Source organism: Nipponia nippon, unplaced genomic scaffold (genome assembly GCF_047370975.1).
Source record: "Nipponia nippon isolate SJK-2023a ecotype South Korea unplaced genomic scaffold, ASM4737097v1 scaffold_31, whole genome shotgun sequence".
NCBI lineage: Eukaryota > Metazoa > Chordata > Aves > Pelecaniformes > Threskiornithidae > Nipponia > Nipponia nippon.
This window is the reverse complement of record NW_028262349.1, coordinates 196,919-223,866: the sequence shown is the minus strand read 5'-3', so window position 1 is coordinate 223,866 and position 26,948 is coordinate 196,919. Positions and strand designations below refer to the sequence as shown.

Sequence of the window (26,948 nt, the reverse complement as noted above, 5' to 3'; positions counted from 1 at the left end):
CTGTCCCCTGGGACACCCAGGTGCTCATGACAGGACACAACAGAGCCCTGGCAGCTCAGCTCCCATGCAGGGCAGCAGACCGTATCTCCACATTACTATGCTCTTTTCCTGGGGAAACTTATTGCTTGCCCTCAGAGGCAAAAATGAACCTCATGCCAAATTCCCCACCTATACCAAGAAGAAAAATGAGAAACTGCCCCATGGATGTGCACAGGTCCCAGCCAAGGATGGCCTGTGGGCAGAAAGGGCCTTTCTCCAAGGAAGAGCCTTGGTCCAGGCAGGCTTTTTACAGCTGGTAAAACATTTCCACCCTCTTTGATCCTGTTTTATCAGTGACTTGGAAACATTGGGTTCCATTCCTCATGGTGGCTGCCCCCTGCTTCTGCTGTGGCCTGTGTTTTTGCTGCAGACTGATTAGGGGTAATTATCATCCTTTTTACCAGCCAAAGTGCAAGAAACAGTTCTCAGTCCTCGCAGGAAGCAGGAAAGTGATTTTGCAGCTGAGGCATGATGAGGAAGCACATGGCAAGGATGCCTGAAATTGCCTGCTCCCAGGCCAGAGCTGGGACAGCATCAAGCTCCAGAGAAGGGCTTAGCTCTGGATGGTGTCTCTGAGGCATTTGGTGGGAGATAAACAGGAAGTTTGAAGCTATAACATGGTCAGGAGGTCCAGGGGAATCCACTGACCCTTTGACCATGAGGAGGCTCATGGGCTGATTAGTTTCCAGAAGCAGCATTTGAATCCCTCTGCATACAAAATACAGACTGAACCTGATTGAGGGAGTGATCAGCAGAGACTGGAATGGGCAAAGGAGGGGCTTCTAAACCAGGCCCGCTGTGTGTCATGAGCGTGGCAAGGACTCTTACCTCTCTCCTCTGTTTCCCTTGCTGGACGAAGGGAGTAACAAGATACCAATTTTAAGGTCAAAGGGATCATCCAGGCTTTCCTCCTGCCTAATGTGAGGCAGATAATCTCTCCCCTGTATCACATTCCTCCTGCTCCTGTGCAGGATCAGTGCTCATCTACTGCATGGGAGCTCCATCAAATGAATATTTGCAATGATTTCTGAGATTTGCACAGGGAAGACAGATTACTACACCCTTAAGTGTCTCCCTGTACTCAGCTAGTTTAGCAGCGCTGCATTCCAGGTACGGAGAACATTTCTTCCTGACCTCAATTTATGACAAAACACTAAAGCGTGAGGCTGGATTGATTGCACAAGGAGATTGTGTCTTAGTAACTTGCGTGAATGCTGCAGCAGCTGTGCTAATTCATCATTCCTTTATTTATGAAATCTATGTGCAGGTTGAGTGCAATTAAATGGTGTGCTTTGGTATCCTAGGGGATGAAAGGATCATGGTAAATGTAGGTTTGTTATCCTGATTTACCGTGCACTGAGCCCACCTACAACAGCCATGACAAACCAGATGTGAAACATAAGGTTTAAAAAACTGTAATACAGCAATTGCTGTCACAGGCTGTATTTGTCAGCGTGTTTGATCTGGGTGCCTTTCCCCCTCTTTTCAGAGAACTCAGGTCTCCTTGAGGCATCTTCCTGTGACAGGCAATTGAAGAGCTCATAAAAATAATTTTGGGGGAGGCTGAAACATTTGACACCTGCTCTGCAGTAATAACACCTGGCATGCTCAGGCTTTAGGAAGAGACCTTATGCACCTTGCAGGTACTTATTAAGTACCTCTTGTGGCCTCCTGGGCAGCATTTACAGACTGGGACCTGCAGCACAGGGAAGGAGATGAAGGAGCTGATGCGGGGGGAGTCCCGGCTTATGCAACTACTGTCATGATTACAGTGGTATAAAGGTACTTTCATTTATCAAACGATACATCGCTTTCCTTTTCCTTACTAGAAGAGCTGTGCTGGTATGTGATGGGAACTACTGGCCATGCACTGGCCAGGAGGGGGTTAAAGAGTGTCAGGGGCCCGATCCTGGCCTGAAACACCAGGGTCAGGAGGGGAAGGAGGTGTTAAAGCAGTAGAGCTGGCTGGAGACAGGCTGTCAGCATCTCTGCGGGCCTGTGGCTTGCTAGTGCCCTCCTGTGGGAGGCGAGGCTGGCAGTGGGCGCTCTGTGCTCCTTGCGGAGTGCTGGGGCCGATGGCTCTGGATGCATGCCCAGGGCTGGAGGTGGTGCTGGCCAGACTGAGGTAAGGCGGCTGCAGGGTGCCATGGGCAAAGGGGTGTGCTCAGGATCAGGTGCTGTGAGACAAGCCTAGCTGCGACCTGCTGGCACATGTGGGTGTCTGGCATGGGCTGAACCAACCCATTTTTGTCCTCGGCTCTTGGTAGGCACTGCTGGACTACCCCCTGGCTGCAGGTCCCAGTGACCCTATCCTCTTCCCTGCTGGAAAACATGCCTCATTTTCTGTTGGCCCCTGACTTCTCCTGCTTCTCTGTAATGGCTCTGCCTCTGTCCTCCTCAGATCAGAAAGCCCTCTCAGTGCCTGGGTTGTGCTCTCAGGAGTGCCAGTTCTGCTGGCATGAACCCAGAATGTGCCACCGATGCATGAAAGTCCTCAGCATTGCAGAGATGATGCAAAGGCCCTGGCATTTTCTAATGCAGCCTTGCTGTCGTGGCCTGCCCCAGAGCAAGCACTGGGCATGCAGCTCCCTCCCAGGGGAACCTGTGTCTCCATTCAGGGTAGTGATGGCAGAGAGCTTGGGGAGGAAGGGATGCACTTGCCTTTCCATGTGCTTTGAATGTCATCGCAGATTAAGTAGGGAGAGTGTTTGACACAGCAAGGTTGCACATCATACTGCTTCAGTCTGCCCAAAGGGAAGGGCTGAATGCTGGAGTAACTCTTGTCCCACGACAGCAGGAACTTGCTGTTGCTCTTTCAAGGACTTGGGCAGCTCCCAGGGTGCTGGCAAAGGATGGGGGTGAAGGACAGACAGGCCAAAGAGGAGTCAGGGTGGATGGCAAAAGCAGGCAGAGGAGAGGGGAATTCCAAGGAGCAGTGGTAAACCTCTGTGAGAAGGGGGGAACTCAGGATGGGGGTCATAGGCCTAGTGTTCACAGCTGGGGAGGGAATGTGTTTTGTTTGGGGGAAAAAAAAATAATCCCACCCAGTAACTGAAATGATGTAGGTGACACCACCACCCCTAAGCCTGCAGATTATGGTCAGTGGGTCTCCAGGCTGGATGGAAAGTGTGCTCTGGCCCTTAATTGTGAGCTCATTTTAAAAACACACATATGAGAAATAGCTCAAGAGTTCTCCCAAGCACCTGGGTAGGAGTTGTGTCACCTTGCTTTGTTCCTTAAACACCTGTATGCACCAGGAATTCAACAGTCCCTGCACAGTCCTCACCACGCGGTTTTGTGGCTGGTCTGCCTGGCCCTGTGGGGCTGACCTGGCTGCCTGCATTCCCTGGCTGGTGGCACTGCTCTGCTGCATGCATGAGGGATGCTCCCAGGGCTGCTGCAATCCCTTCTCTTTGCTCTGTTCCAGAGACTACTTCAGTGATCCCACTGGTCCTGACCACTCATTAGTGCTGATGAGAGCTCAGGGTAGTGTCCAATTGATGCCACCCCTTCCCAAGATGTCATGAGGGAAATACTACTGCTGCAGGTGTAGACAGGAAACCTTGAAAGGGATGAAAAAGGAGGGGAGCAGGTGTGAGGCTACAGAAACACTTGGGAGGGGCTTTAAAGTGTTTTTTTTTTTAATGGAAAATGGTGAACAGCATGAAGCCTAGATCAAAGAGGAGAGTGTTGTGTCCTGTCCTGTTCCTCCCACCACCCAGCTTTAACGAGAGCCTTACATCCTAGCACAGGGCCCAGCAGGTAGCAAAGCTCTGCTGTGCAATCCAGGAAGTATTTTGCTTCTCAGACCTGCAGCACGGGGCTGGGGGCAGCTCATCAAACTCTGGCTGGCTGGAAGGTGGGTCTGTGGAAAGAGTGAGCTGGGTATGGGCTCTGGAGTGCTGCATGGAGGGCTATGGGGAGAGCGCGTGGCTGGCCAGGGCACCCTGGCACCGGGTCCCCAGTCCCTGTCAGTGCTCGCTGCTCTGTGGGTAACGCCTGACCCAAGGAAAACTGCCCTGGGGTGACTGGGATACAGGGATGGGGCTCGGTCGGTCTGATTTGACCCCCCCTCCAGTTGCTGCCACCCCTCTTCTGGAGGGCTCGGGGATGAACGGCGTTCGAGAGGCTGACTCTGCGGCTGGAGCTGCGGGGTCCCGCGGCGATGGGTGCGCGGCCTGGCGCGCTCGCAAGCGGCCTGTGCGGCAGGAGCCCGGCGCCGGCTCCTCCGGCGGGGCGCGGCGGCCACCCCGCTCCGCTGCTGCCCTCCGCCGAGCGCGGCCCCGCCCCGGCTGCGCCCCCGCGCCTCGGGCAGCAGGCGGGGCCGGGTCGGGGGCCGGGTCGGGGCCCGCCCGCCCGGGGCCGCGGCGCCCTCCGCCGCGCTCGCCGCCCGGGGGAGCGGCCCCGGCGCGGCCCTTCGCCCCCCGGCGCGGCCGTGGGGCCTGGGGACTCCCGGGACCGTTGCGCTCCGCCCCGGCGCGATGGCCCCGGCCCCGCGGGGGATGCGAGGCGCGGCAGTGAAGAGGTCGTCGGGGCCCGTTCTGGGGGACGCCCGGGGAGAAGGGGCTCCCGTTCAGGTCTGACGCTTAAACCAGGCGCTTGCGTCAGCTGCTGCGTTTCTGCCGCAGGGCTGGAAGCGCCCGGTGGGCTGCTCCTGGCAAAGACTTTGTGACAGTAAGGCTCCGGCTGTCTTTGCTTTCGCTTTCTCATCTCTTGCAGACCAGCTCTCTGCTTTCTCCTCCTCCCCTTTTCTCCCTGGTGATGTTCCCCCTTTTGTTTTGATCTTGCTGTGCACTCTGAGCCGTTCTCCTTTCCTTCAGACTACTAGGAGACAGCTACCAGTGCCTGCTCGTGATCCACCCTCCCATCCTGCTTCTTGGGAAGGGGTAGCCATCACAGACTGGACACCTCCTAACCTGGGAAATGAGATTCTAGCTCAGCTCCGTGGGACTGTCAGTTCCTGGAGAGACGCTGAGGAGTGAAACCGCATGCTGCGTTTTTCCAGCAGCTAGAAGCTATAAAATGTTGACTGGCACCAGGGCGCTGCCAGCTGACAGAAAACGTCACCCCAGTAGTCGGCGGGGGGGATATCTATAATCCTGCTCCACCTCTGCTGTTGAGAGTTCATCTGAGAGGTGAATTGCAGTAACTAGTTCTTTCCAACAGCTGAAGGAAACGGTTGTTCAACTTACATCTTCTGCTTTGCGATTATTTTGTAATCAGGGTCCTGATTCAGCAAAGCACGTGCTGAAAGGGGCATGTGCTTGGCTTCCAGAATATCCTTGTGTGTATGTGTGCAGCTGAACTGGGGACCCTGTGCTCAGAGCACCTGGTTCCTGCATTAAGATGGGAGCGGTTCCTATTGTCTGGTTGCAAGCTGCTTTTTTAAGCAATGAAAATTTTTCTCAATTAAATTGTTGATCAAGCAGCTGCAGCAAAATGCAGCTGGGCTGTCCCTGCTCCCCTCTGCTCTCAAGCATCTGGAACTCAAAAGCACCTAAGAAATGGGGCCAGAATGGAGAAAGAGAATGGGACTTTGAAGTATCTGCAATGCTACCTAGCAAGGTGTGCTTGCATCCTGATGGACCCAGTGACTGAACACCCTTTACAAGGGCTGGGACCTTCCTCTCTATAAATGACTGGGGGTCGTCTTTGTGCTTATTTTAACTGCTGCAAATGTAGGCTGTGAAAGTGGCTGCTCCGAAGTGGCCTGACATGTTCAGGATCAGCTTTCTGGGAAATGCTGCTCATTAAGTCCTTCATGCAGAACTTGGGAAGCCACAAAAGCTGCAAGGATTCCCCCCTGCCCCTTGCCAGCCTGCTGGAAAATAGAGGTGAGGCTAGACAGATTGACAGAAACTCCCCTGCTTAGGCAAGCTACTGCTGATCAGGGCAAATACTATTGGAGAACGTGCAGCAGTAGGGGACTGGGGAGAATGCCTGGAAGTCAGTGACACCTGCTGACAGCAGCAGTTGCGAGAAGCTGTGAGGGAAGAGAGAGGGAAGGGTGAGGGGAGAGAAAGGTAAGGAGAGGAACATATGAGACTACAGACATAGCAGCCCAGGTGGGGCAGGGAAATGGAGACTGGGGCTTAGGGAATTGCACAGCACACTGGGGACAAAGCTGAGGGAAATCCCAGGTCTCCCGTTTTCTAGGTGAGCCCTCTGAGCACTGAAATTTTTCCCTTAGGGCAGAAAGGGAAAGAGTGGACAGACTTGTTGCTTGGAGACTAGCAGTTCTGTCATTCTTAAATCGATAGTTTGATCAGGATTCATTAGAACTGATGTCTGTCAGCAGGAACCAAGCAAGTGGTCCAGAGGATGGATGCAAATTTTATTATTCCTTTTCTTTTGGCAAGCTGTGAAAGTTTCTTCGGGATGTTCTGGCATTTAGATTTTGACCCTGCTCAGAGGAAGGTAACCAAAACAATAGCCTCTAGTGTATAGCACCTTGTGGTTCAAAGCAGCCTAGCAATCCTAACTAGATAACTCTTTAGCATGCTCCTGAGACACAGTATCTATCTTGCACTCACAGCCTGAGGACATGCAAAGAGGTTAAGTGACTTGCCTGAAGTCAGAGCAGTGTTGCAGGTGTTATAGAAACTTAAGTCTTTCTGCCTCCTTAAGCATCATCCATAGGTAGAGTTCCAAAGGGCAGAAGGTCACACTGAGCAGCCCACTGTGACTTTGATACTGGATGTCCCGAGCACCTCTGTCTTTAGAATAATTTTTGGCTGCCAAAGCAGAATGACTACCCATTCTTCACCAGAGATCAGTAATGAGGGAGTAACTGTCCTTTCTCAGCTGTTGGGCATCTGGAAGAGAAAGCAAGAGAACATAAGAATGGGAGGTGAGTATTGGTGCTGTGAAAGGCCAAACTATGGAGAGACCACTGAAAAAAAAAGTTAGAATGTTCTTTTAATTGAGGCCAAGAGCTCACAGGAATAGCATAGGTATAAGAGGAGCAGGTGGAATTTAAGTAGAAAACAGAACCTGTTGTTTGTGAATATCTCGTGTTTCTGTCTCTAGCCAGACTGCCATGAGGTAGGGACTGCCAAGCCACGGCACAAACCAGGCAGGTAACGAGGAAGACAGGTATGTAACAGCTCTATCATTCTTTTTTGGACCTTCAAAAAGACTGGTTACATGCAGTCCTCCAGGCAGAGTAGACTAGGAAAGGTGAGTGAGCCCAGCCCAGGAGGTGTGGGAACACACTGCAAGCAGACAGAATGGGCAGCGTTGGAGCTTGGTGTCTGTAAGGACTCCAAAACACCAGCAGAAGCACCTGCAAAAAGAACAAGAGACTGAGTAAACTGGGGGTAGGGAGGTTGAAAGTGAGACAAAGAAACAACACCAGATGGAGCAAGAGAAACCAAGACAAGCAGGGGGAAGGTGGGAAGAGACTTGTTTGGAGAGTTAAGTGTGCATCTGTTTACCTTGCCTCATGGAAAATGCAGAGGTCTTGCTTTGCCTACTCCCCGCCTTCTGGGAGGAGAGATTTGAAATGAGAGGCATGTACTAAAGCACTTACTCCATAGGGCTGGAACGGAGGGGGCCCTGCTGAATCAGGATACACAACCATCCCAGTACAGCTTGTAACAGCTGGAGCCCTGGCATCCATCTGAAAGGAAGGTGGGAGCTGCAGCATGTGGATTTTGGCAGCATCTGCTGCTGTGTGATCTGGCCATAGAAAAGGGAGTCTTCTGAAGTTCCAGAGTTCTATCTTTCCTTCTGTATGGAGTGCTATGGGGAGAGCACGTGGCTGGCCGGGGCACCCTGACACCAGGCCCCCAGTCCCTGTCAGTGCTCGCTGCTCTGTGGGTAATGCCTGACCCAAGGAAAACTGCCCTGGGGTGACTGGGATACAGGGATGGAACTCGGTCGGTCTGATTTGACACACCCACCTCCAGTTGCTGCTACCCCTCTTCTGGAGGGCTTGGGGATGAACTGTGATGGGGAAACTGACTCTGAAGAGTGGAGCTGGGGGGGTCCCAGGTAGCCATGCAAGGCAGGGTGATGGGTGTGCAGCCACAGGAGCTCACACATGGTGTGTGCGTGGGGGGAGTCCAGGTGGCAGGTCTTCTGCTGGGGGCAGGTTCCTGCTGGGCATGGCAGGGTTGCTCAAAAAGGTAAAGCTCCACTGGCAGGGAAGGGATGAACACGTGGGTGTGGCTTGGATGGGATGCATCAGGCTGCTGGTTGGGGTACCTGTTACAGGGCAACAGGGACCTAGTAAGAAGCAATGGGGAAAACTGGGTTAAAGACAGCTTTGAGACCCGTCTGGAGAGATGCAGAGCGAGGAAGGACTCAGAGGTGGCATCCAGAGAGCTCAGCCAAGGGACTCTGTCCCTGTCTGGCTCAGCTCCGATGGGACACAGTCGGGAGACAGCAGCAGCCAGAGCCTGGGAGCGCTGGCCTGGCACTTCTGTGCCTCAGGTTTTTTTTCTCCTCTGCAGCGAGGACTGCCGCAGCCGTGGGCGGCAGAGGGAGGCCGGGCTGGCTGGGTCTGCGGGGCCTACAGCTGAGGTGGGCCCTCCCCCGAGCAGGGCCAGGCCTGACTGGCTCCGCCGAGGCGGCGCAGGGCACCTCCGGATGGCGGGTGGGCCCCGAGAGGTGCGGGAAGTGCCGCAACGCCCAGGGTCGCGGGCCCGCCCTGCGCCGCCGTCCTAGCGGCCACCGCGGCCCTAACGTCCCGGCGGGACCGGGCCGCGGCGAGCGGGAAGGCAGCGCGGCGCCAGCTCCGCGCTCGGCCGCGACGGGGCTCTGTCGGCACAAGGCCGTCGGCACAAGGCCCTCGGCCCGCCGCCCCGGCCCGCCCCACGATGGACGCCCCGGTCCGCCAGCGTCCCACAATGCCCGGCGGCTCCGCCCCGCTCTGGGAACGCGCGTCCGAGCGCCCTCCCCCCCGACCGGCCAACCAAACTTGCGCTCCGCTTGGCCGCGGCGTCCCGCCCCGCCGGTCCGCCGCCGCCCCGCCGCGCTCTCCCACTGGCGCCGGCGGCTGTCAGTCAGCACTTGTTTTCGGCGGCAGCGGGTTGGGTTGCGCCGGCTCGTCGCTGGCTCGGCGGGGCTGTGTGAGGAGGGAGCGGCGGGCGGCGCAGCCGGGCGAGGGCAGCGCGCTGAGGGGGGCGGCGGCGGCGCTAGGCCCGGCCGCAGGAGTCAGGGCCGAGGCCGGGGCCGGGCCGGGCCGGCGCCGCGGAGGGAGGGAGGGTGGGGTGGGGAGGGAAGGGAAGGGGGCGCCGGGCGCGGGGCCGGGCCGGGCCGGGTTGCCGGCCGTGCGGAGGACGGTGGTCGGTGCCGGGGGGGTGGGGGGTGGGCGGGGGCGTCCCGGCCGCGGCGCGACCATGACTCTGGAGTCCATGATGGCCTGTTGCCTGAGCGACGAGGTGAAGGAGTCGAAGCGCATCAACGCCGAGATCGAGAAGCAGCTGCGGAGGGACAAGCGCGACGCCCGCCGTGAGCTGAAGCTGCTGCTGCTGGGTGAGGAGCGCCGGGGCCCGGCCCGGCCCGCGGGGCCGCCGCTCCCGCCGCGGGGCCTGGCCCGCCCGGTCGGCCTCGGGCTCGCGGCTGCCGCGGGGCTTGACAGGTCCGGGTGGCTGCGCGGCCCCGCCGCGCCCGGGCTGTGGCAGGGAGCGGGTGTGGTGGGGAAGCGGCGGGAGCCACCGGCGATCCCGCCTCTGTGCCTGGCGCTCGGGGCGGCCTTCCTGTCGGTGCCGGGGCTGGCCGTCTCGTTGGCTACCCTTTGTTTGTTTTTTATGATGCCTTCTCTGTTAAAATGGATTTTGACATAAGCAGGAACTATGAAGCTGAAATTACTGGTTCTAAATGCAGGCACGCACACACACGTGTGAAAATTGTCTCGAGGAAACGCTTCCCAGAGTGCGCTGGCCTTTATTAGCGTATGAAAATTCACTGATGGAGTTGATGCTTTTCGTTACTGTCAATGAACTTCTGGGCCTTGAGTGAGCATCTGTGGAAGAATTGGCCTCCTGCTCCTAAGCCACACAGTTCCCCTTGTGCAGTCTTGGGAGGGCCGGCGGGGTTAGGAACTTGGTGTAGCGAATCTGAAGGGAGACGAAGCAGTAAGAATGCATGAGTTCTGTGTCTGATGAGGAAATGGCTATAGTGTTTAGCATTGCCTTAAGAGGTAGAGATCACCTGTGCAGCATAAGGATGCAGGTGTTCAGATGGAAGCGTAGTAGTGTTCTGTGGTTGTGTAGATGGATAACTATTTCCCATTTCAGTACGGTTTATAGGGATGGGTAATCAGTTACAAGAGCAGCCAGCTAAGATTTCAGGCATTTACATCCTTCTTCAGCAGTGAGTTTGATGCTCGTGTCCAGGTAGCCCTCAAATTTAAACTTAAGTTACAGTTTTCATGGGTGCTGTGATTTATCATTGCTTGTGTATGTATCCTGCTTGGTGTCTTAAATACTGTATCATCTCAAGCTGAGATGTGAAGCAGATCTGAGGGATTAAGTTTATTCTCTTGGGGTCTCTTGTGAGTCAGCAAGCCATTAAGGTACAAGTGAAGAATTAGGATGATCCTTGTGAAAACAAATGTAAAACTTTACACAAGTGAAATGAGGCCGTGTCTGCCCAGTCCTTTGGAGGTCTCCGATACTGACATTGTCGCATAGTGATAATTATTAAGTGAAGGCCAGGGCTTTCCTTCTCACCATGAATCCTTGACAATTAACATGGTGCTGTTCTTTAGGTGAAAGGTAAAAGCGAGGGCTTGATGCTCTTTGAAGATGCTGCGTCAGTTTCTGTAAGGCTTCTTGTACACTAGGGAATGTGTCTCTTGCTCTCATGCTTCCCTAAAGCAGTCCCACAGAAGCAGCTGTTTCAAAATAGGTTGGCACTATAGGATAGATCTGGGTTAAGAAGATCTAAAGATTTTGGATCACTGGATCTAAAGATTTTACTTTAGAAATAATTCAAAATTGCTCAAGAATCCTTTCTGCTTTTCTAAAAGATACAGTTAAGTAAGATTCAACATCAGATTTAAAAAAAAATAAATCTATGTGAGGTGGTCAATATTGGATAAGCGACACTCCTAGTTTTAGGATGTGTTTGCTGGATGCTTTTCACTGGATACAGCACATTGCCCACTTTAAGCTGTGGCAGGTAATGTGTGTTCTCTCTCCTTGATGTAACTGCTGCTTGCAGGGATTTCTTCTGTCTTGCTCCTGTTACGTGGAATTGTTAAGTTTGCAAGTATTAGTGATCGTATTAGCGAGAGGGCTTTCCCAAATCTTCAAAATGTTGAAAAGAGTGCATGTGTGGAGGGAGTTTCTGGCTTGTACAAACTCTGTTGATTTTTCTTGTCACTACATCTAGTGACGGTTAGTTTGTTGAAGCCTAAAACAGAAAATTGGGCTGAAGAATAACAGTGCTAATCAATGATGAATCTGGTAATAAGAAATTTAATTTCAATGTATTGGACATTGCCCTCTGGTATAAGGTAGTAATTCATCTTTTTATTGGGGGGGGGGGAGAATATTTTATACAAAAATTACTTGTGATTAGGCATGGGATACTGTTGACTGAATGATGTATTTACAAGTGCCTGTCAGGTACTTGGGGGTCATTAGTAACTTATTGTAAACTCTGCTGGTTTTACGTGTTGACAGAAGAAATGGTGAATTCAGATTATCTCCTTGTCTCAACGTTGTCGTATTAAAAAAAGGTTATTGTGCTCCTATAACGGTAGGAGACCATACCCACCAGAGCTTATAACGTTCTGGTGTAGTGCTGTTCTGTATTGTTGATGGCCTAGATAAAAGCAAGAGGCACCTTTTAAAAACAAAACCAAAAAAAACAAACAAAAAACCTTACCAAAAAACAGGTGATGATGGAGTGACAGGAAAAATCTGTGTTTGAACTCTTAAGTTCTGAAGTAAGTGAATGGCTGGTGCTGAGGTTTCTCTTGTGTTTTCATTAATGGAATGCTTTGAAGCACCACTTTTTTTTTTTCTCAGTTTTGGTCGTTGTGGTAAGAGACAAGGAAGTATTTCTCACCACAGTGAGAGAAACCACAAAAGATTTCAGTTTCCAGTTTTTCCCCCCATTTATGGTGCAGCTTTCTGTTTGAGAAGGAGATAGTTTGCTGCATATTAATGGTGTTTATCATGTTAATTTCTAACTATGCCGACATAATTTCTGTCAGTTCTTGGATATGGGGAGAGTTTGTTTATTTTAAACATGCTGCTTCTAGTTATGTGCTTGCTGCTTTTTTTTTGTTTGCCTCTTAGCCTGGCACTATAAACATGAGTAATTGAGAATCTACATGTGAGTAGTAATTGTGTATTGTGATGAATGAGATCCTGTCTTAATATATCTATCCCCTAGTGTGAGGTGAGTACCTGGTGGTTCCTGTGGTGAAAGCCAGGGCTCTGCCAGCATGCTTGTTTGTAACTGGAGATCAAAAGGATTTGCCACTTACGTGACACATTTTAGTTTTTGCTCCCAATAGTGAAGTGAGCTGGGCCACTGTACTAAAAAGAGCTGTCTTTTTTTTTTATATATATATTCTGCATATCAGTAGCAAATTTTAGAAGACTGAACAAAAGTACTCAGCAGAAGCATCAATGGTATACGCTTAGGCTGTTGCTTGTGGGATGAAGTGTGGAGATATGCTAATCACATGCAAGACTTGACCCATATGTCCCCTCCACAAAAGGTACTGTGTATGTATAGAACGGAAGTTGCTGGGTACTTTCCATAATAGCAGTTGAATCGTGAATTCAACAAGGCTGTGTAACGGCATGGGTATTTTATCTGATGATGTTTTTCCCTCATACTTACCGTGTTAGAAAGTTCCCACCGTCCTTTTATATCATCTGTTGGCCTTCACATGTTAAATGACACTTTTCTGGGGCCATAAATGTAGGAGTGGGAGGACCTGCCCAACTGACTGTGCAGGAAGCAGGCGTTGAAAGGACTGGACTGTTTAATGCGCTGGCATTGCTGCGAGCGTGGCTTGCCCTCGCATCTACTCTAAGACCCAGCTTCTCTGGGGCAGTAAACCTGTGTGATAAGGAACCTGTAGCCTTGCTGAGCAGCCTGCTGTCTGTTGGGGATCAAGGCAGGGTGCAGACAGCTGTGAGCAACATCCTACTCTGTTCTCCCTGCCAGTTGCTATTTTTAACTCCATAATATCCAAAGGCTGCAAGCAGTATTAGAGGTATCTTGCCCCAATGATGATTATCATTTCAGTCCTTAAGAGCAAACATTGTGTTTGCACAGTAGTTTAGGATACTAGGCAGATGTGCTGACTGTATTGTTCATGTCAGATGGATAAGCAAGCAGTTTCTTGAGCTCCATTCTCCTTTAGGGTTGATTTTTCTGTTGTGTTCAGTTCTTTGCTATGAAAAGACACATAGTCTATAAGGTAAAAAGCATTCTGTGCCAAATCACAGCGAAAGAAAATTCGCTCTTTACTGTGCAAATAGGCTTCTCCTGGCCCACTCACTGTCATCTCAGTTTGCAGTACTTACCAACTTGAGAGTGCATCTGGACCCTCTCTGGCTGGTGCTGTGATTGTAGCATCTTGCTGGAGTATCTGGGAATAGGTCAGGTGTGACGGACAAGGGCCTTTTGACGCAGAACGTGTGGGAGTGGCTGTAATGTGAGATTTGGAATAAGTACCAGAGCTGCTTTTGAAGGCTGCTGTAAAGGACAAGATGTCTTCTATGCTGTTAGGTTCATAGTGGGGATGAGCAGGACCATCCAGACTGTCTTTTAATATTCTGGAAAGTGGCTAAAAAAGTGGCTGGAAGTAGTGTATACTTGGGTATAGTAATAGGAACTTTGGGGTATGATGTGATTGATGTTACCTCACTTTGTTCTGTAGCAAGCCTTGCTTGTGATGGCTCCTAACTCTCTCTCTCTCTCTGTGTCTCTGTCTCTCTCATTCTGTAGGCACTGGGGAGAGTGGAAAAAGCACATTCATTAAGCAAATGCGTATAATTCATGGCTCAGGCTACTCTGAAGAGGACAAAAAAGGCTTCACCAAGCTGGTGTACCAAAACATCTTCACTGCCATGCAGTCTATGATCAGGGCCATGGAAACCCTGAAGATTCTGTACAAATACGAACAGAACAAGGTAGGTTTCTCGCAATTTTTGCGTATGTTTTTAGGCAATGGGGATTCTAGGGTTTGACTCCTAAGTTCCTGTTTGTTTGTGTCCTTCTGCATTGCAATCTCAGCCTCCCTGAACTCTTTCCCATAAATGTTTTGTGCTTAAGGTCTGCTTTTTATGACATTTTGCTCATATCTGACTCCGTTTACATGGTTGTGTTAAGGGACAGAGCAACTTTCTCAGGATGGTTTGTGCACTGGTCTGCATAGTGAGTGGTGGGAGCAAGGGATTGGGATACAATATAGGGTGTAGGAGAGGTGTTCTTTTTACTCGTTTCAAGGATTCAGTATTGTTAAATGTGTTGGGCTTTTCTTTGCATGAGTTACTATTCACATTGGAACTTGAAGCTGACAAAATACATGCTGGACCCAAAAGACACCTCTACTGGTAGTTATCACTATTACTGCAATCTGTCAGTTTTTCTGATAGGTACTGACCAAAGGTACAAACCTTTCTTGAAGGGGTTTGGTCTCAACCGCAGAAACGTGATTTGAGCTGAAGCCTGGCTTACTGGTTTTGGGTCCAGGAATACATTTTTCAGCCAGATCTGGTCTAAATTATTTTAGCTTTTTGGGGGAGGATGGGGAGGGTGAGGGTGTGCCAGGAAATTAGATTTTTTTTTTTTTTTAGTGTGTTTTGCTTCTTTAATGCTTAGTACCTTAATATTTTTAAGTGAAATTGTATTTTATCTGTTCTGTCACACAGAAACTTGAAGATGATTTTAATTAACTGTTTATAGGGACTGAAGGGTGCACCAGGAGTTCTTGAGTCTGAATATCTTTACTTGGCTTTTTTTTTTTTTTTTTTTTCCTGGCATAGGTGGTACAGGCAAAAGCCCCTTCCTGTGGCAAGTGTACCAAAGATTTCAGAAAGCAGCTTGGTGTGGATAATAACCTCACAGATGCCACAGGCTGTTGTAATGACTGTAGTCCTTCCTTTGCTTATAGATTGTATGGTGGGCATTTTCTTCTCTCTCAAAAGGGGTCATGATTGAAGTAAGCTGAAACAATGTCTCTATTGCTATTCAAAATGTAGTTTAAATTTTTTTTTGTAAGAAACCTGGGATAGCAACTTGTTATCCAGCTGCAGTTTAGCCTCCTCAGAAGTTGGGCAGTCTGTGGTTCTTCACAGTGAATGCTCTGCCTTGAAAACCACTGTGGTTTTTGCCTGCCTGTGACCAGTACCCCCTGCTCCTGACCCTCCCTCTTCCCCCCCTACCCCCCCCCCCCTTTTTTTTTTTCTCTTTAATTTTTGCTTTTCAACCTCCAGGCCAATGCAGTGCTGATCCGGGAAGTGGATGTAGAAAAGGTCATGACATTTGAGCAGCCATATGTAAGTGCAATTAAAACATTGTGGAACGACCCTGGAATACAAGAGTGTTATGACAGGAGAAGAGAATATCAGCTTTCTGACTCAGCTAAATAGTAAGTATATAATGACTGGCATGCACTGGTAGATGGTAGTGATGGTCTAACAAATAATACCTGTCCAACTTTTTAATTGAAGTCTTGAATTTGTTTCAAAGGACAGGAACACTGCTGTAGGTTTCACTACATAGTTTGTTTAAAGTATCTTTTTCATTGAGGTGGCTGAGTCTTGCTGGTGGTTTAGACAAGCTGCACAGTCTCTGCTGGCCACGTGTATTGGGATAAAAATCATAGGTATATGAGAGAGGTGCTCTGCCTCTATCAACCAGAATATCCTTAGGAAAAGGTAAGATGAAAGAGCAGTGGGAGCAGGTAACTGGTAACTTGTTTGAATCTGGCTCCAGAAAGGCAAAGAGCTTTGCTGGAGATGGGGGAAGCTATGTTTATTTGGGGATGGATTTAGATCTGGAAATTCCTTACCATTTGCTACTTTTCATGAGGGTATGAGGTGTTCTGGTGGATGATAGACAGTTGTTCACACATCTGCTTCTGGATATACCTGAGGCTAGAATCTCTACCTTATGCCATCTGTGTTGGTCCTGGCTCTTAGCCAGCAGAAGTGTTGCTCTTTCTCTTCAGGTTTGTCCTTTGGCCTACAGGTGTACATGGATGTGTAACTTAATAGATTTATTATTAACAAAATCTAAGTCTGGTGACATAGGTTTGTTTATAAATAGAAAACCTCAGATGAGACTTGATTCTGAAACATAAGCATCCACTGTACTTAAACTTTCTCCGTAGTAAAGATTGTCTTCCACACTCCAATACAGAATTGATAAAGTTGTTCTTAATGTATCTGTTTATCTTCCAAAGGGGATGGCTGGTGAATTACTGTTCCCCAAATATGTATTCTGTTATTTTTCCACATCACATTTTAAATGGTTCAGGTGACTTCTGACTTTCTTGTTATGCTAGGGAAAGACTAAACGTAGCAATGTTTAAATCTGTATATTTATGTGCTGCAACTTAAAGTAGTTTGTTTTTTTTTTTTTTTTTTCCATTGTGCTTCTTGTAGCTATCTTAGCGATGTGGATCGTATTGCTACCCCAGGATATCTACCAACTCAGCAAGATGTGCTACGGGTTAGAGTTCCTACAACCGGTATCATAGAGTACCCCTTTGACCTAGAGAATATTATCTTCAGGTACTGAAGGTGTATTCATGTTACAGCTGAACTGAGAGAGGAGTGATATGGTTTCAGGAAGGATGAGTTCTGGATTGCTTTAGTGTCCAGGTGCTTAGTTGAGAGGCTTGAGTGGATGTATGTGCTGTGATGTTATGAAGTATATGCTGACAGGTGCTCCAGTAATGGGGATGGTGTAACATTTTATTCTGACTCAAGCTGAAGGATTGACTGTCACAAAACAGAACACGCTTTTGAATCAGTGACACTTAAAGCCCAGCTAACCATCTCACAGGAATTGGTGTTCTTCCTGGGAAGGACTGCATTGCTGGCATCTGAGGCTGAAGTGGGGCTTGTGAGGCAGCCGAGTGAACCTGTGGGTAGTTTAAGCCACCAAGGGGAGGAAGGGAAAGCTTGTTCTGGGCAGTGCTTGACTTGAAATGTATTTCCCTTTAAGAATGCTTAGCTCAAGCAACTTTGACGATTTATTTCTCCTTCAAAAAGAGACCACCTTTGTGCAGAAATATTTCCTTGTATGTGATACCTAATATCTGTCTTCAGATATGGTTTTCTGTGCCTGCCTTGTGCTCTCAGGATGACACCAAGACTTGCTGCCTGTGCTGCTGCAGCAACAGATGGTATTTGGAGGCTTAGGCCAGCAATCGAGCATGGCATAAAGGGCACAATGACATGCCTGTCTATTGCAAAGCAATTTTCTCACTAGCTCTCTGGTACTTACATGCTCCCTGCCCTTCTCTACCACAGTGTTGATGTTACAAGAGAGAAATGAAGAAGCCTACATCCTCTCTCTTAAACCATTCAGTTACAGTTATACAGAAAGTTACTCTCCCTGTTCAGGTTTGCTGACCTATGAAATAGGTATAGGGTTTTAGCAAAGGTGGACCATGTGTGTTGCTCTTTAGGTGAGTGACAAAATAATTTTAGCGTACTATACAGGTGGGACTTAAAACTGAGGAGCTCAAGTGTGTAACTGTTAAACAGCACATTCTAAGAAAAGTTTAATAACTAAAGAAAGCTCTCTGTGAGAGAAGTTTTGAGGCAAGCAGATGCTCTAATTAAATAGTTTGCTCATTTGACAGAGCAGAGTGTTGAAGGACTTGTCTTTTCAGACTTAGGACTGCTACCTGGCAAACCAGATCAGAATGCAACTAAAAATGGTAATGCTGATAATTTGGGATTTGAATTTGATACCACTCGCCTAAGGCCATCTCTTCAGTTTGATATATGTCTGGAACAGGATATTTTGTAAACTTGATGGTTTTGTTAGCAAGCACATATTATTACATTCCCATGCCAGGTTAACTCGAATGGTAAAGAGCCGCATTCTTTCTCATCATATGCTGGTCCTTTGCATTCGGATAGAGAACTGCAGCTACTTCTGTGATACTGTATGTATTTCTCTTTCTTAGAATGGTGGATGTTGGTGGTCAAAGATCAGAACGAAGGAAGTGGATCCATTGCTTTGAAAATGTGACTTCCATCATGTTTTTAGTAGCACTTAGTGAATATGACCAAGTTCTGGTGGAATCTGATAACGAGGTAAGCCAAAGAATGGGAATGCTGCAGGAGGGTGGAAGGAAAGGAGGAATGTCTTTCTGGTTTCTTGAGGTTGGTACCAATGTGTTTGGTGCCAAGTTGGATTGCAAGTATTGTTGGTTTTGGCCTTCAGTTCTTCCTGTTCCAAAGGGAACATGAGCCTCAATGGGTCATGATGTCCCTGAGAATGGAAAATGCACAGTGCATTCAGATCATCTGCACTTCTCAAGTAATACTGAAGTACTCTGAAATTGCCGAGATCTGTGTGCCTTGGAAGGTACCGTGCAATGTGACGGCATGCTCTTAAAAATCACCCATTCCTCTTTTTCGCACTGAATTACTTTGTGCTGTGACTGCTGTCTTGTTAGATGGTGACTGGTCTCTTTGAAGGTGCAATACCAAATTTTTGCACTTGCTAACAGATTAAAAAAATGCCATTAGGTAACAGCAGTTATTCCTTTTCTATTAGACAAAACATGTTCACAGAGTATCGTGGCCAGTCCTCTCACGTGTCTGTCAAAGCATAAAATTACTTTTAAGCCTTTTGATATGAATGGCTTGCCGATTTAATGAAGCTTGAGTCGATCAGATTTTGCATTTCCTTTCCTTTTACTGGCGCAACTTGAGCCAGAACCTACTTGGGGCCAAAGTATTCTGTGTTCAGTATCTGAGATGCTGGATCGATACAGATATGAGTACGTGTGGAGGTAGCAGAAAGGCATCTTAGTGCTCATTTGTGAAAACAAGGCTTTCTTTTTCTTATTTCAGAACCGAATGGAAGAGAGTAAGGCTCTCTTTCGAACCATTATCACTTATCCATGGTTCCAAAACTCTTCTGTTATCCTCTTTCTCAACAAGAAAGATCTGTTGGAAGACAAGATCCTATATTCTCACCTTGTTGACTATTTCCCAGAGTTTGATGGTGAGTGGTTTTTAAGGAGGAACACCCTATATCTAGAAGAAAGGGTAGAGGTGGTTTGGTTAGAATTTTTTTTTGTTTTTTAAAGACAACTCAGATCTAGAGATGGGGAAAACTTATTAATTTGAGAAGGAATACCTACAACAATGAGAAAATGTCACAAAAATGTCTTAATCATATGTAGATAACTGGAATCTGATCGAATGAGCAAATAATGAACCTCTCCTAGATGAAGAATTACCTGCCCCCCCCCCCCGCCGCACTTCAGAGTATTAAATAATAGAAGTCTATCTTTCCTACCTGTATGCTTGTGCATATAACCTGTTTCATAAACATGTGGCAATTCGCTGGTATATTTCTAGTCAAGAGGTGACTTGAGTCCTTGTTTTGAGAAACTGACTGGTCAAATGCCCAAGTCATTCAAATAATGGTGCTGAAAAATCTCAGGTAGCATGAAATTCTTATTAGTGTGCCATCTGCAGTTGTGGAAAAATAATATCTATGTGAAACAGAAATTCCCATCTGAAACAAAATTCCTTAGCCAAGATAACATTTCAAGCTCTTCAGTTGGGTGCGTTTAAAGTTGGCTGGTAACACATCTGTACAGGGCTGAAAATAAATAAAAGTAGTGGAGAATGAGTTCAGGCAACACACTTCTTGCCATGCTCTCATGTATTAACTCTGTCATTATGTGCTTTAAAAAAACAAGGTAAAGGAAATATTGCCATTTTGCAAACAGCTTTCTTTTAAACGATTAATGAAATTGCTCCGTATTGTCCTCCCACTTCTGGAGTTTCATGCCCCCTGCTGTCTGAAAGCACAAGCACTCTGAAATTGTCAGTGGTGGAAAACATCACGTTTTTACAGCAATCTGGGAATGGCTGCTGAGCTTATTGGTCAAATAGTGCATACTTCTAATATAACTTAACAGCTGGAGGCAAGATCTCAACATCAGGAAGTGTCATATACTTTCATTTTTTTCATATAAGTACTTACTGTAGCTCCTCCAGGGATGCTGCATGGCTTGTGAGTGGGAGGTAGCCCATCAGACCACCTCTTGAGATGGTCCTTGCCATGGGGAATGTGACAACACCAGTACTGTGAAAGAAATATCAGTAGGTGACTTTTTTCTGAGGAGTTGTCAGCAATATGAAGTAAATACTGGCAAAAATTCCAGTTTTTAGCTCCTGTGAGTTGACCAGCCAGTTAGGACAGACTGCAGTGTTGGCTGAAGATGACCCTTGTTTGCAAAGCATACGCTTGTGTCCTTCAGTGCATAAGATCCATCTATATATTAGAAAGAAATATACATCCCATCTCCAGAGGACAGCGTTGTGTTACGTATATCCAGCATCTGTCACTGTTATCTAGCGAATGCAGCACATACAGGGTTATACCAAATGCTGTATTTCAAAGCACGGTCTGAAATGATGCCTTGGTGTCTGTCAAAACTCTCAGCATTGGAAAAATGCCTTTTGTAGGTTTTGGTTAGATAACTGAAAAGCATAAGACACTTCAGCTCCTGGGACCTTTATGCAATAAAAGATCTTAATTTCTTCTTTATAGCTCTGTAACCCATAAGAAAAAGTGTGCTAGCAATTATTCTGATGGATCAAACCGGGGGATGCACTTAGCATAAATCCATTAACTGGTTTCTTTGTTTGCTGCAGGCCCACAGAGGGATGCACAGGCAGCCCGTGAGTTCATTCTCAAGATGTTTGTGGATTTAAATCCAGACAGCGATAAAATCATCTATTCTCACTTCACATGTGCCACAGACACAGAAAACATCCGTTTCGTCTTTGCAGCTGTCAAGGACACCATCCTACAGCTCAACCTGAAGGAGTACAACCTGGTTTGACCCGCTCTGCTCTTGGCCCCTTGAGAGGCTTCATTGTGAAGAAAAGACAAAAAAAGAAATTTTAAATATGACAGGAAAAAAGTTTTAATTTTTGATGATGTAATGATTGCAAATTGTCTGATCTGTGGAGTGGCAAGTGCTCAGTGTTATCCTGGAGTCTCATGTCTCTGTCCACAGAGTAGCTGATTTCATATTTTTAACAAATTGCTTTTATTTCACAGTTAACGGGGATATGCCTCATTTCTTCAGCACCTTGCTTACTTCTTAATTTTTTGCCAAACAGCTAAGGCAGTCTCATCTTGAGCTTTCCTTTGTTGCTTAGCTATTTTTTTCCCCTTTTCATTCCCATGGTATATATATAAAAAACTAACTTTCCAGCCGAGATTGTGAATTCACTGGACTGTGGGAGTGCAGAATGCTACTGGTCCCTTTGCCTTGTGCTATAGGGTGCCTCTGGTGTAATTTGCTAATCCTGCTTGCTTCCCCGTGCCCCCCACCCCTCCCTTCTTTCCCTTCCCTTCCCCAGGACACGCTCCATGGTTCACTGTGATGAAATGTTGGGGAGGAGCGATTGCTCTCCAACTATTGTGCAAAAAAAGAAAAAGGCAAAACAAAAAAAAAAGCCATCACTTTTCCATTCTTTATACGTTCTAGTTCTGAGTTATTTTTTCTTATCAATTATAAAAAGTATGGAGACTGTGATTTTTTTTTTTTTTAAATTATTGATGTTCTATACATAGTTTGCTACGTGTTGCTGTATTTTGTTCATGGACTACAAATGATGGAAGCTCTTGGAGCAATAGCTGCTGAGCCTGGGGAAGTGCCTGACTGTAATTGTTCTTTTTTATTTTATTTTGTTTCTATTTTTTTCCACACACACATATACACACATCCCCCCACACACCACAAGCGCATGTGCGTGCACAAGGCTCAATTTGCAGAGAGAAACTACGTTTTGTTGAGTAGAGTATATGACATCAAATGAGCAACTTCTCTATGCAGCAAATATCAAAAGCACACTGAGTAATTGTGGCATTTAAACACCAGACTTTGGCTGGATTGAAAATCTCAGTCTCATGCCACCCTCTAATTCTTTTCTTGCTGCTAGTAGCAAACAAGCCTTGTTTATTGCATTTTGTGCCAGTGTGTTGAATGACTTTGTAAGAATTCCTCGGTCCTGTCCAGCTTGCAGATTTTTAGAAAGGACCAGAGTTGGTGGGTGACAAACTTTGGGACGTAGGTAGGATTCTTACTTGAAAAGATTGAGGATAGCTCTTGGAGGGAGTGGCAATTCTCTCTCTCCCGTTTATGCATTCCCCTGAGGCACATGCTGCTGTGTTCCTGTTTAGAGGAGTATGGATCCTCTTTGGAAGACTTGCACACATACTTGCTCCAGGGTGCATGTGATAATCAACTTACAGTAGTTATGGCTGGAGCACGCAGCTGCTATGGAATCCAGAAAGCCCTGCTGTGGTTGCACTTTTGTTTAGCAGGAGAGTAGAAGCAGAGACAGCAGGGTTTGCTGGTGCAGGTGGAAGGTAGAGTGGAAGTAGTTCTGGATTCTAGATGCCAAATGAAACTCCACTAAGCAGAAGGATGTGAAGCCTTTGCACATTAGAGAGTTTTTTCCAGGATCTGAGGCAAGTGAACAAATGTGCTGAAGACCTGTTGCAGGCCTGGAAGATAACTGCAGTGGCAAGGCAAGGAGTGAGTAGGAAACAGGGAAATCTGACACCCCCCCCCCAGGACGTGTGTCGTTTAGCCATCACTAATGCTTCTGTTTCAATTCCAACAAGTAGCATTGGGTCCAAATCCTCTGGATCAACCAGATTGCCCCCTCGAAGGCTAGCAGGCTGCCAGTGGATAAAGACTAAATGAGCTGCACTGTTGAAGGGGGCTGTTGGTATTTTGTCTCTTTTGTAGACAGAGCACTACATCAGTGTTTTGCACAACATGTAAGAGTAAATCTTAACTGTCTGAGATGCTTAAGATGCTTTGATCTAGAACACTAAAATATGGAGGGACATAATTTTGAGTAATTCTGTTTATAGGTCCCTCTCGTTTTGCAGAATAGCTGAGGGAAGCCTCTGTATGTCTCAGAGCACTACAGAAAAAAGCAAGCTCTGCTAAGAGTGATTAGAAAGCTTAAGTTGGAACAGTAGCCATGGGACCAACAGTTGAAGAGCCAGTCTGGCTGAGTGGTGATGCTGAGGGAATCACGGCATCTCTGTAGACTAGCCATGCTCTGGACTGCATTTAACACTTGGGAGGAATGAGAGGGATTCCCATATGTCAGACAGCTTTGCATCAATTTTACTGCTTTTTTTGTCTTTATGCCAAAATGATCCATTTTGTAGAAACTGTCCTATAAAGAGGAATTTATAATCATCTTCATGTATTGTAAGTGCTGTTCATCTGAAGCAGATGGCAGCACCAGCCTCTTCTGCTTCTGTGATCCTCTTGTAAATGGTTCACACTACAACTATTGCCAGCAACGAACCTGGCACTGAGATATACAGGTTCTTGGAAATAACTTCCCGGAAGTTTTCTTTCCAAGGTGAATGATGGTGGTACTTCCACTTGAATCAGAAACTTTTTTTTGTTTTGTATCCTCCCCTTTAAGAGCTGCTGCCCTGGCACAGGAGGAGGGATCTTGGTTTCTGTCTCTTGCAGAGTGAATCTGCATCGTTGTGGGGAATTGTGGGAGGCTATGGGCACAAGGATTTAGGCATGTGCTGTACCTTACTTAGCAACTGCTTGGTGTAACTGTTGGCCTGATAACTGGCTTGGTGTGATGATTATTGCAAAGGGAAGGGGAGAACGTTACGCGATGGCTGTCTCTTGGGTTCCCAAAACCTCATTCTGAATTAGGGGAGGAATGGGTCAGACTTGTACACGTGATCTGGAGTTGTCTGTGGACTATATTATATGTGAGAAGATACCAGTGTTAGCACATGCTTTTCTTAGCAAGCAGTAGTTTGTATGCCTCCAGCTTGGCCAGTGAAGCATTCCTGCAGAACTGGTTCATGTCTCTGTTGGCTGGCCATTTGGCAAATGCCTGCCCTAGCAAAAGTGCCAAACCTTAAACCAAATTTGCCTATATCATCTTTTCTGAAAGTGAGGCCAGTCAGAACTTTCTGCAGGTTGAGATAACAGATTGACCGTAAGAAAAGAGGTAGAATTGGGTTCTTGTAGAGAATCTAGAATCTTGAGTCTGAGGAAGTGGTCTCTTGGTTAACCTTTGCTCCTTGTGCACTTTTTATCTTTGTTCTGCTGAAGAAACCAACATACTTTGAACCAGTTTGAAACTTGAAGTCAGTGAGGAGAGGACCATCCCATTTCTTTGCACCATTCTGTGTAGATTGGCTACCTGGTGAGCAACAGCCCCTTACTGCTTCAGCGTGTCAAATAGCTCCTGCCCTTTCTGCCTGTCTCCCCTTCTCCCAGAGTTGGATTCTTTGGTCTCTTGTTGTTGCTTCCTAGCAATGTTGGCCTTGCGTTCAACTATGGTTTTTCTTCATGTGTTTTATTGGTTTAAAAAAAAAAATACTTCCAGAGTGTGCTGACCATTGTATTGTACTGTACAGAGCCCAGGCTGTTAGAGTCCAGCAGAGATAAAGTGTGTTATGCAGCACCCAGTTTTATAAGAGTATGGTTTGTGCCAATGCCCCTTCTTTAGTAGTGCCAGAGACTCTTTACAAGTGCCAATGTGGTGGAAATTATTTGGTTATACTTGTATATTATAGGATCCTGATCTAAGACAATTTAAACATTATCCTATTTAAAAAGATACTATATAAAATGCTGTTTTTAAACCTTGTCATTTGCAATGCATGTATTGTTGTGCGTGTTGGGGTGGGGGGAGGGAAGAGGGTAGGGTAAAGGAGTTTCTGAATAAGATGCCCAGTGTCAGGATCTATTCAGGCTCCAAACTGTCTCATTCCAGTCCAGGAGTGTGATTGTTTCTTGGAATGATCCCACTCTGACTGCTGGGCAACAACCCTTATTACAGAAATATCTGATGGGAATTGATTTTCATATCTTTCTCCTGAAATAAATTCTCTGTTTGAAATTGGAATAAATTTTGTTCCTAAAAGCCGTGGTGGTCATGCATGTGTTTCTTCACTCCTGTCCCTCCTCTCCCCCTCCTTCTGGTTGGCTTAACAACTTGTGTACCCCATGAGACCTGTATCTGATTGAAGCACACTCTCCCCTCCTGCTAGCAATCTTGTCCCTGCTCAGAAAATCAGGACTCTGAGGCATAGAAACAAAGTGTGTTTTGGTAAATATAAGATATAATATGCAATAACTATATATAACATACTGTACTAATAATTCTGAACTGAAGTGTGAACAGTGGCTGACTGGGGTTTTAAGATGTAGGGATGCAATGGTGGCACCTTGACTTAAAATTTTACAGGATTTTGGAGTAGAATTGCGAAGTGAGGTTGTCAGTATTCACTGCTGCCTCTGGCTGCAGTGTCAGCCCATTTCAGGCACATTTTTTGCAGGATTGTCCTGGTTTCGGCTGGGATAGAGTTAATTTTCTTCCTAGTAGCTGGTATAGTGCTGTGTTTTGGACTTAGTATGAGAATAATGTTGATAACAGACTGATGTTTTAGTTGTTGCTAAGCAGTGCTTACACTAGTCAAGGACTTTTCAGCTTCTCATGCCCTGCCAGAAAGAAGCTGGGAGGGGACACAACCAGGGCAGCTGACGCAAACTGGCCAAAGGGATATTCCATACCATATGACATCATGCTCAGTATATAAACTGGGGGGAGTTGGCCGGGGCGCAGCAATCACTGCTGAGGAACTGGCTGGGCATTGGTTGGCGGGTGGTGAGCAATTACATTGTGCATCACTTGCTTTGTATATTCTTTATTATTAGTAGTACTATTATTTTTTTTCCCTTCCTTTTCTGTCCTATTAAACTGCCTTTATCTCAACCAACAAATTTTACTTTTTTTTTTTTTTTTCCCCCTCCCTGATTATCTCCCCCATCCCGCTGGGGGGGGTGGAGTGAGCAAAGGGCTGCATGGTGTTAGCTGCCTGCCGGGTTAAACCACAACGTTGCCAATAGCAGAAATGGTGGGACTAGACCTGCTTCCAGTTAGCCACATGGACTGAAATATGAAACACTGCTTAAATTTATCCCTTTAGGAATCCAGGGATGGATGATTGTGAAAGCTTTCACAAAGGGATTTCCTGGGATGGAGTTCCTAGAATTTAATTTTCCTTCCCTAGGATCAGTCCCCAGGAATTTCAGATTAAATCAGCTGGGAGCGGGTAGAGATGTGTAACTTCTGTGTAAGGTTTCCTCTGTTTTCAGGAAGCTGCAACCAAGGCTGTTCTGCTCCGTTCTATGTCATTTCATGCACAGGTGAAGTTGCAGGTACTCAACAGCCTGAGATGCTGTGTTTCATCTTGAACCAGGAAGATCGCTCCAATCTGGTTGGCCATAATACCGGCAGGTATTTGTGTCATTGCTGTTTTCTAATTAAGGGTGAACGTACATTGCTGGAAAGCATGAAATAGTAGCTGAAAGAAGTGTGTTTGGTTTGTTGTTTATTTCCTTCAGCTCCATGTCGGTCATGTGTTATGCCATTCTTTGCAAAGAGAGTATAATAAGCTCTGTTTAAATAAAGCATAGTGACAGATTCAGACTCTTCAAGGAAGAAGGTAAAGTCAAAACTAATGCCCAGTATTCCCAACTGACTGCAAGAGGGCCTTGTGTTGTGGCCTTTTGCAGCCTCCAGCCATGATGCGTGTGCAAATTGCCCACAGTTGCTGCAGGTGTGCATTATGAGTGCTGTCTCTGAAGCATTGCAGCTTGCTCAGCATATATGCAGGAGGTTGGGTCCCTGTCTGTCTTG

General features: G+C 47.1%; 1 protein-coding gene across 1 annotated transcript; it reads left to right on the top strand.

Moving 5' to 3' along the window:
• The first annotated feature begins 9,289 nt into the window (after positions 1-9,289).
• GNA11 (G protein subunit alpha 11) lies at positions 9,290-25,171 on the top strand. Its single transcript, XM_087769039.1, has 7 exons — positions 9,290-9,519; positions 13,966-14,150; positions 15,456-15,610; positions 16,629-16,757; positions 18,167-18,296; positions 19,062-19,215; positions 20,883-25,171. Exons 1-7 carry the CDS (start codon positions 9,384-9,386, stop codon positions 21,071-21,073), a joined length of 1,080 nt encoding a protein of 359 aa, XP_087625165.1. The 5' UTR covers positions 9,290-9,383; the 3' UTR covers positions 21,074-25,171.
• Positions 25,172-26,948: the final 1,777 nt, after the last annotated feature.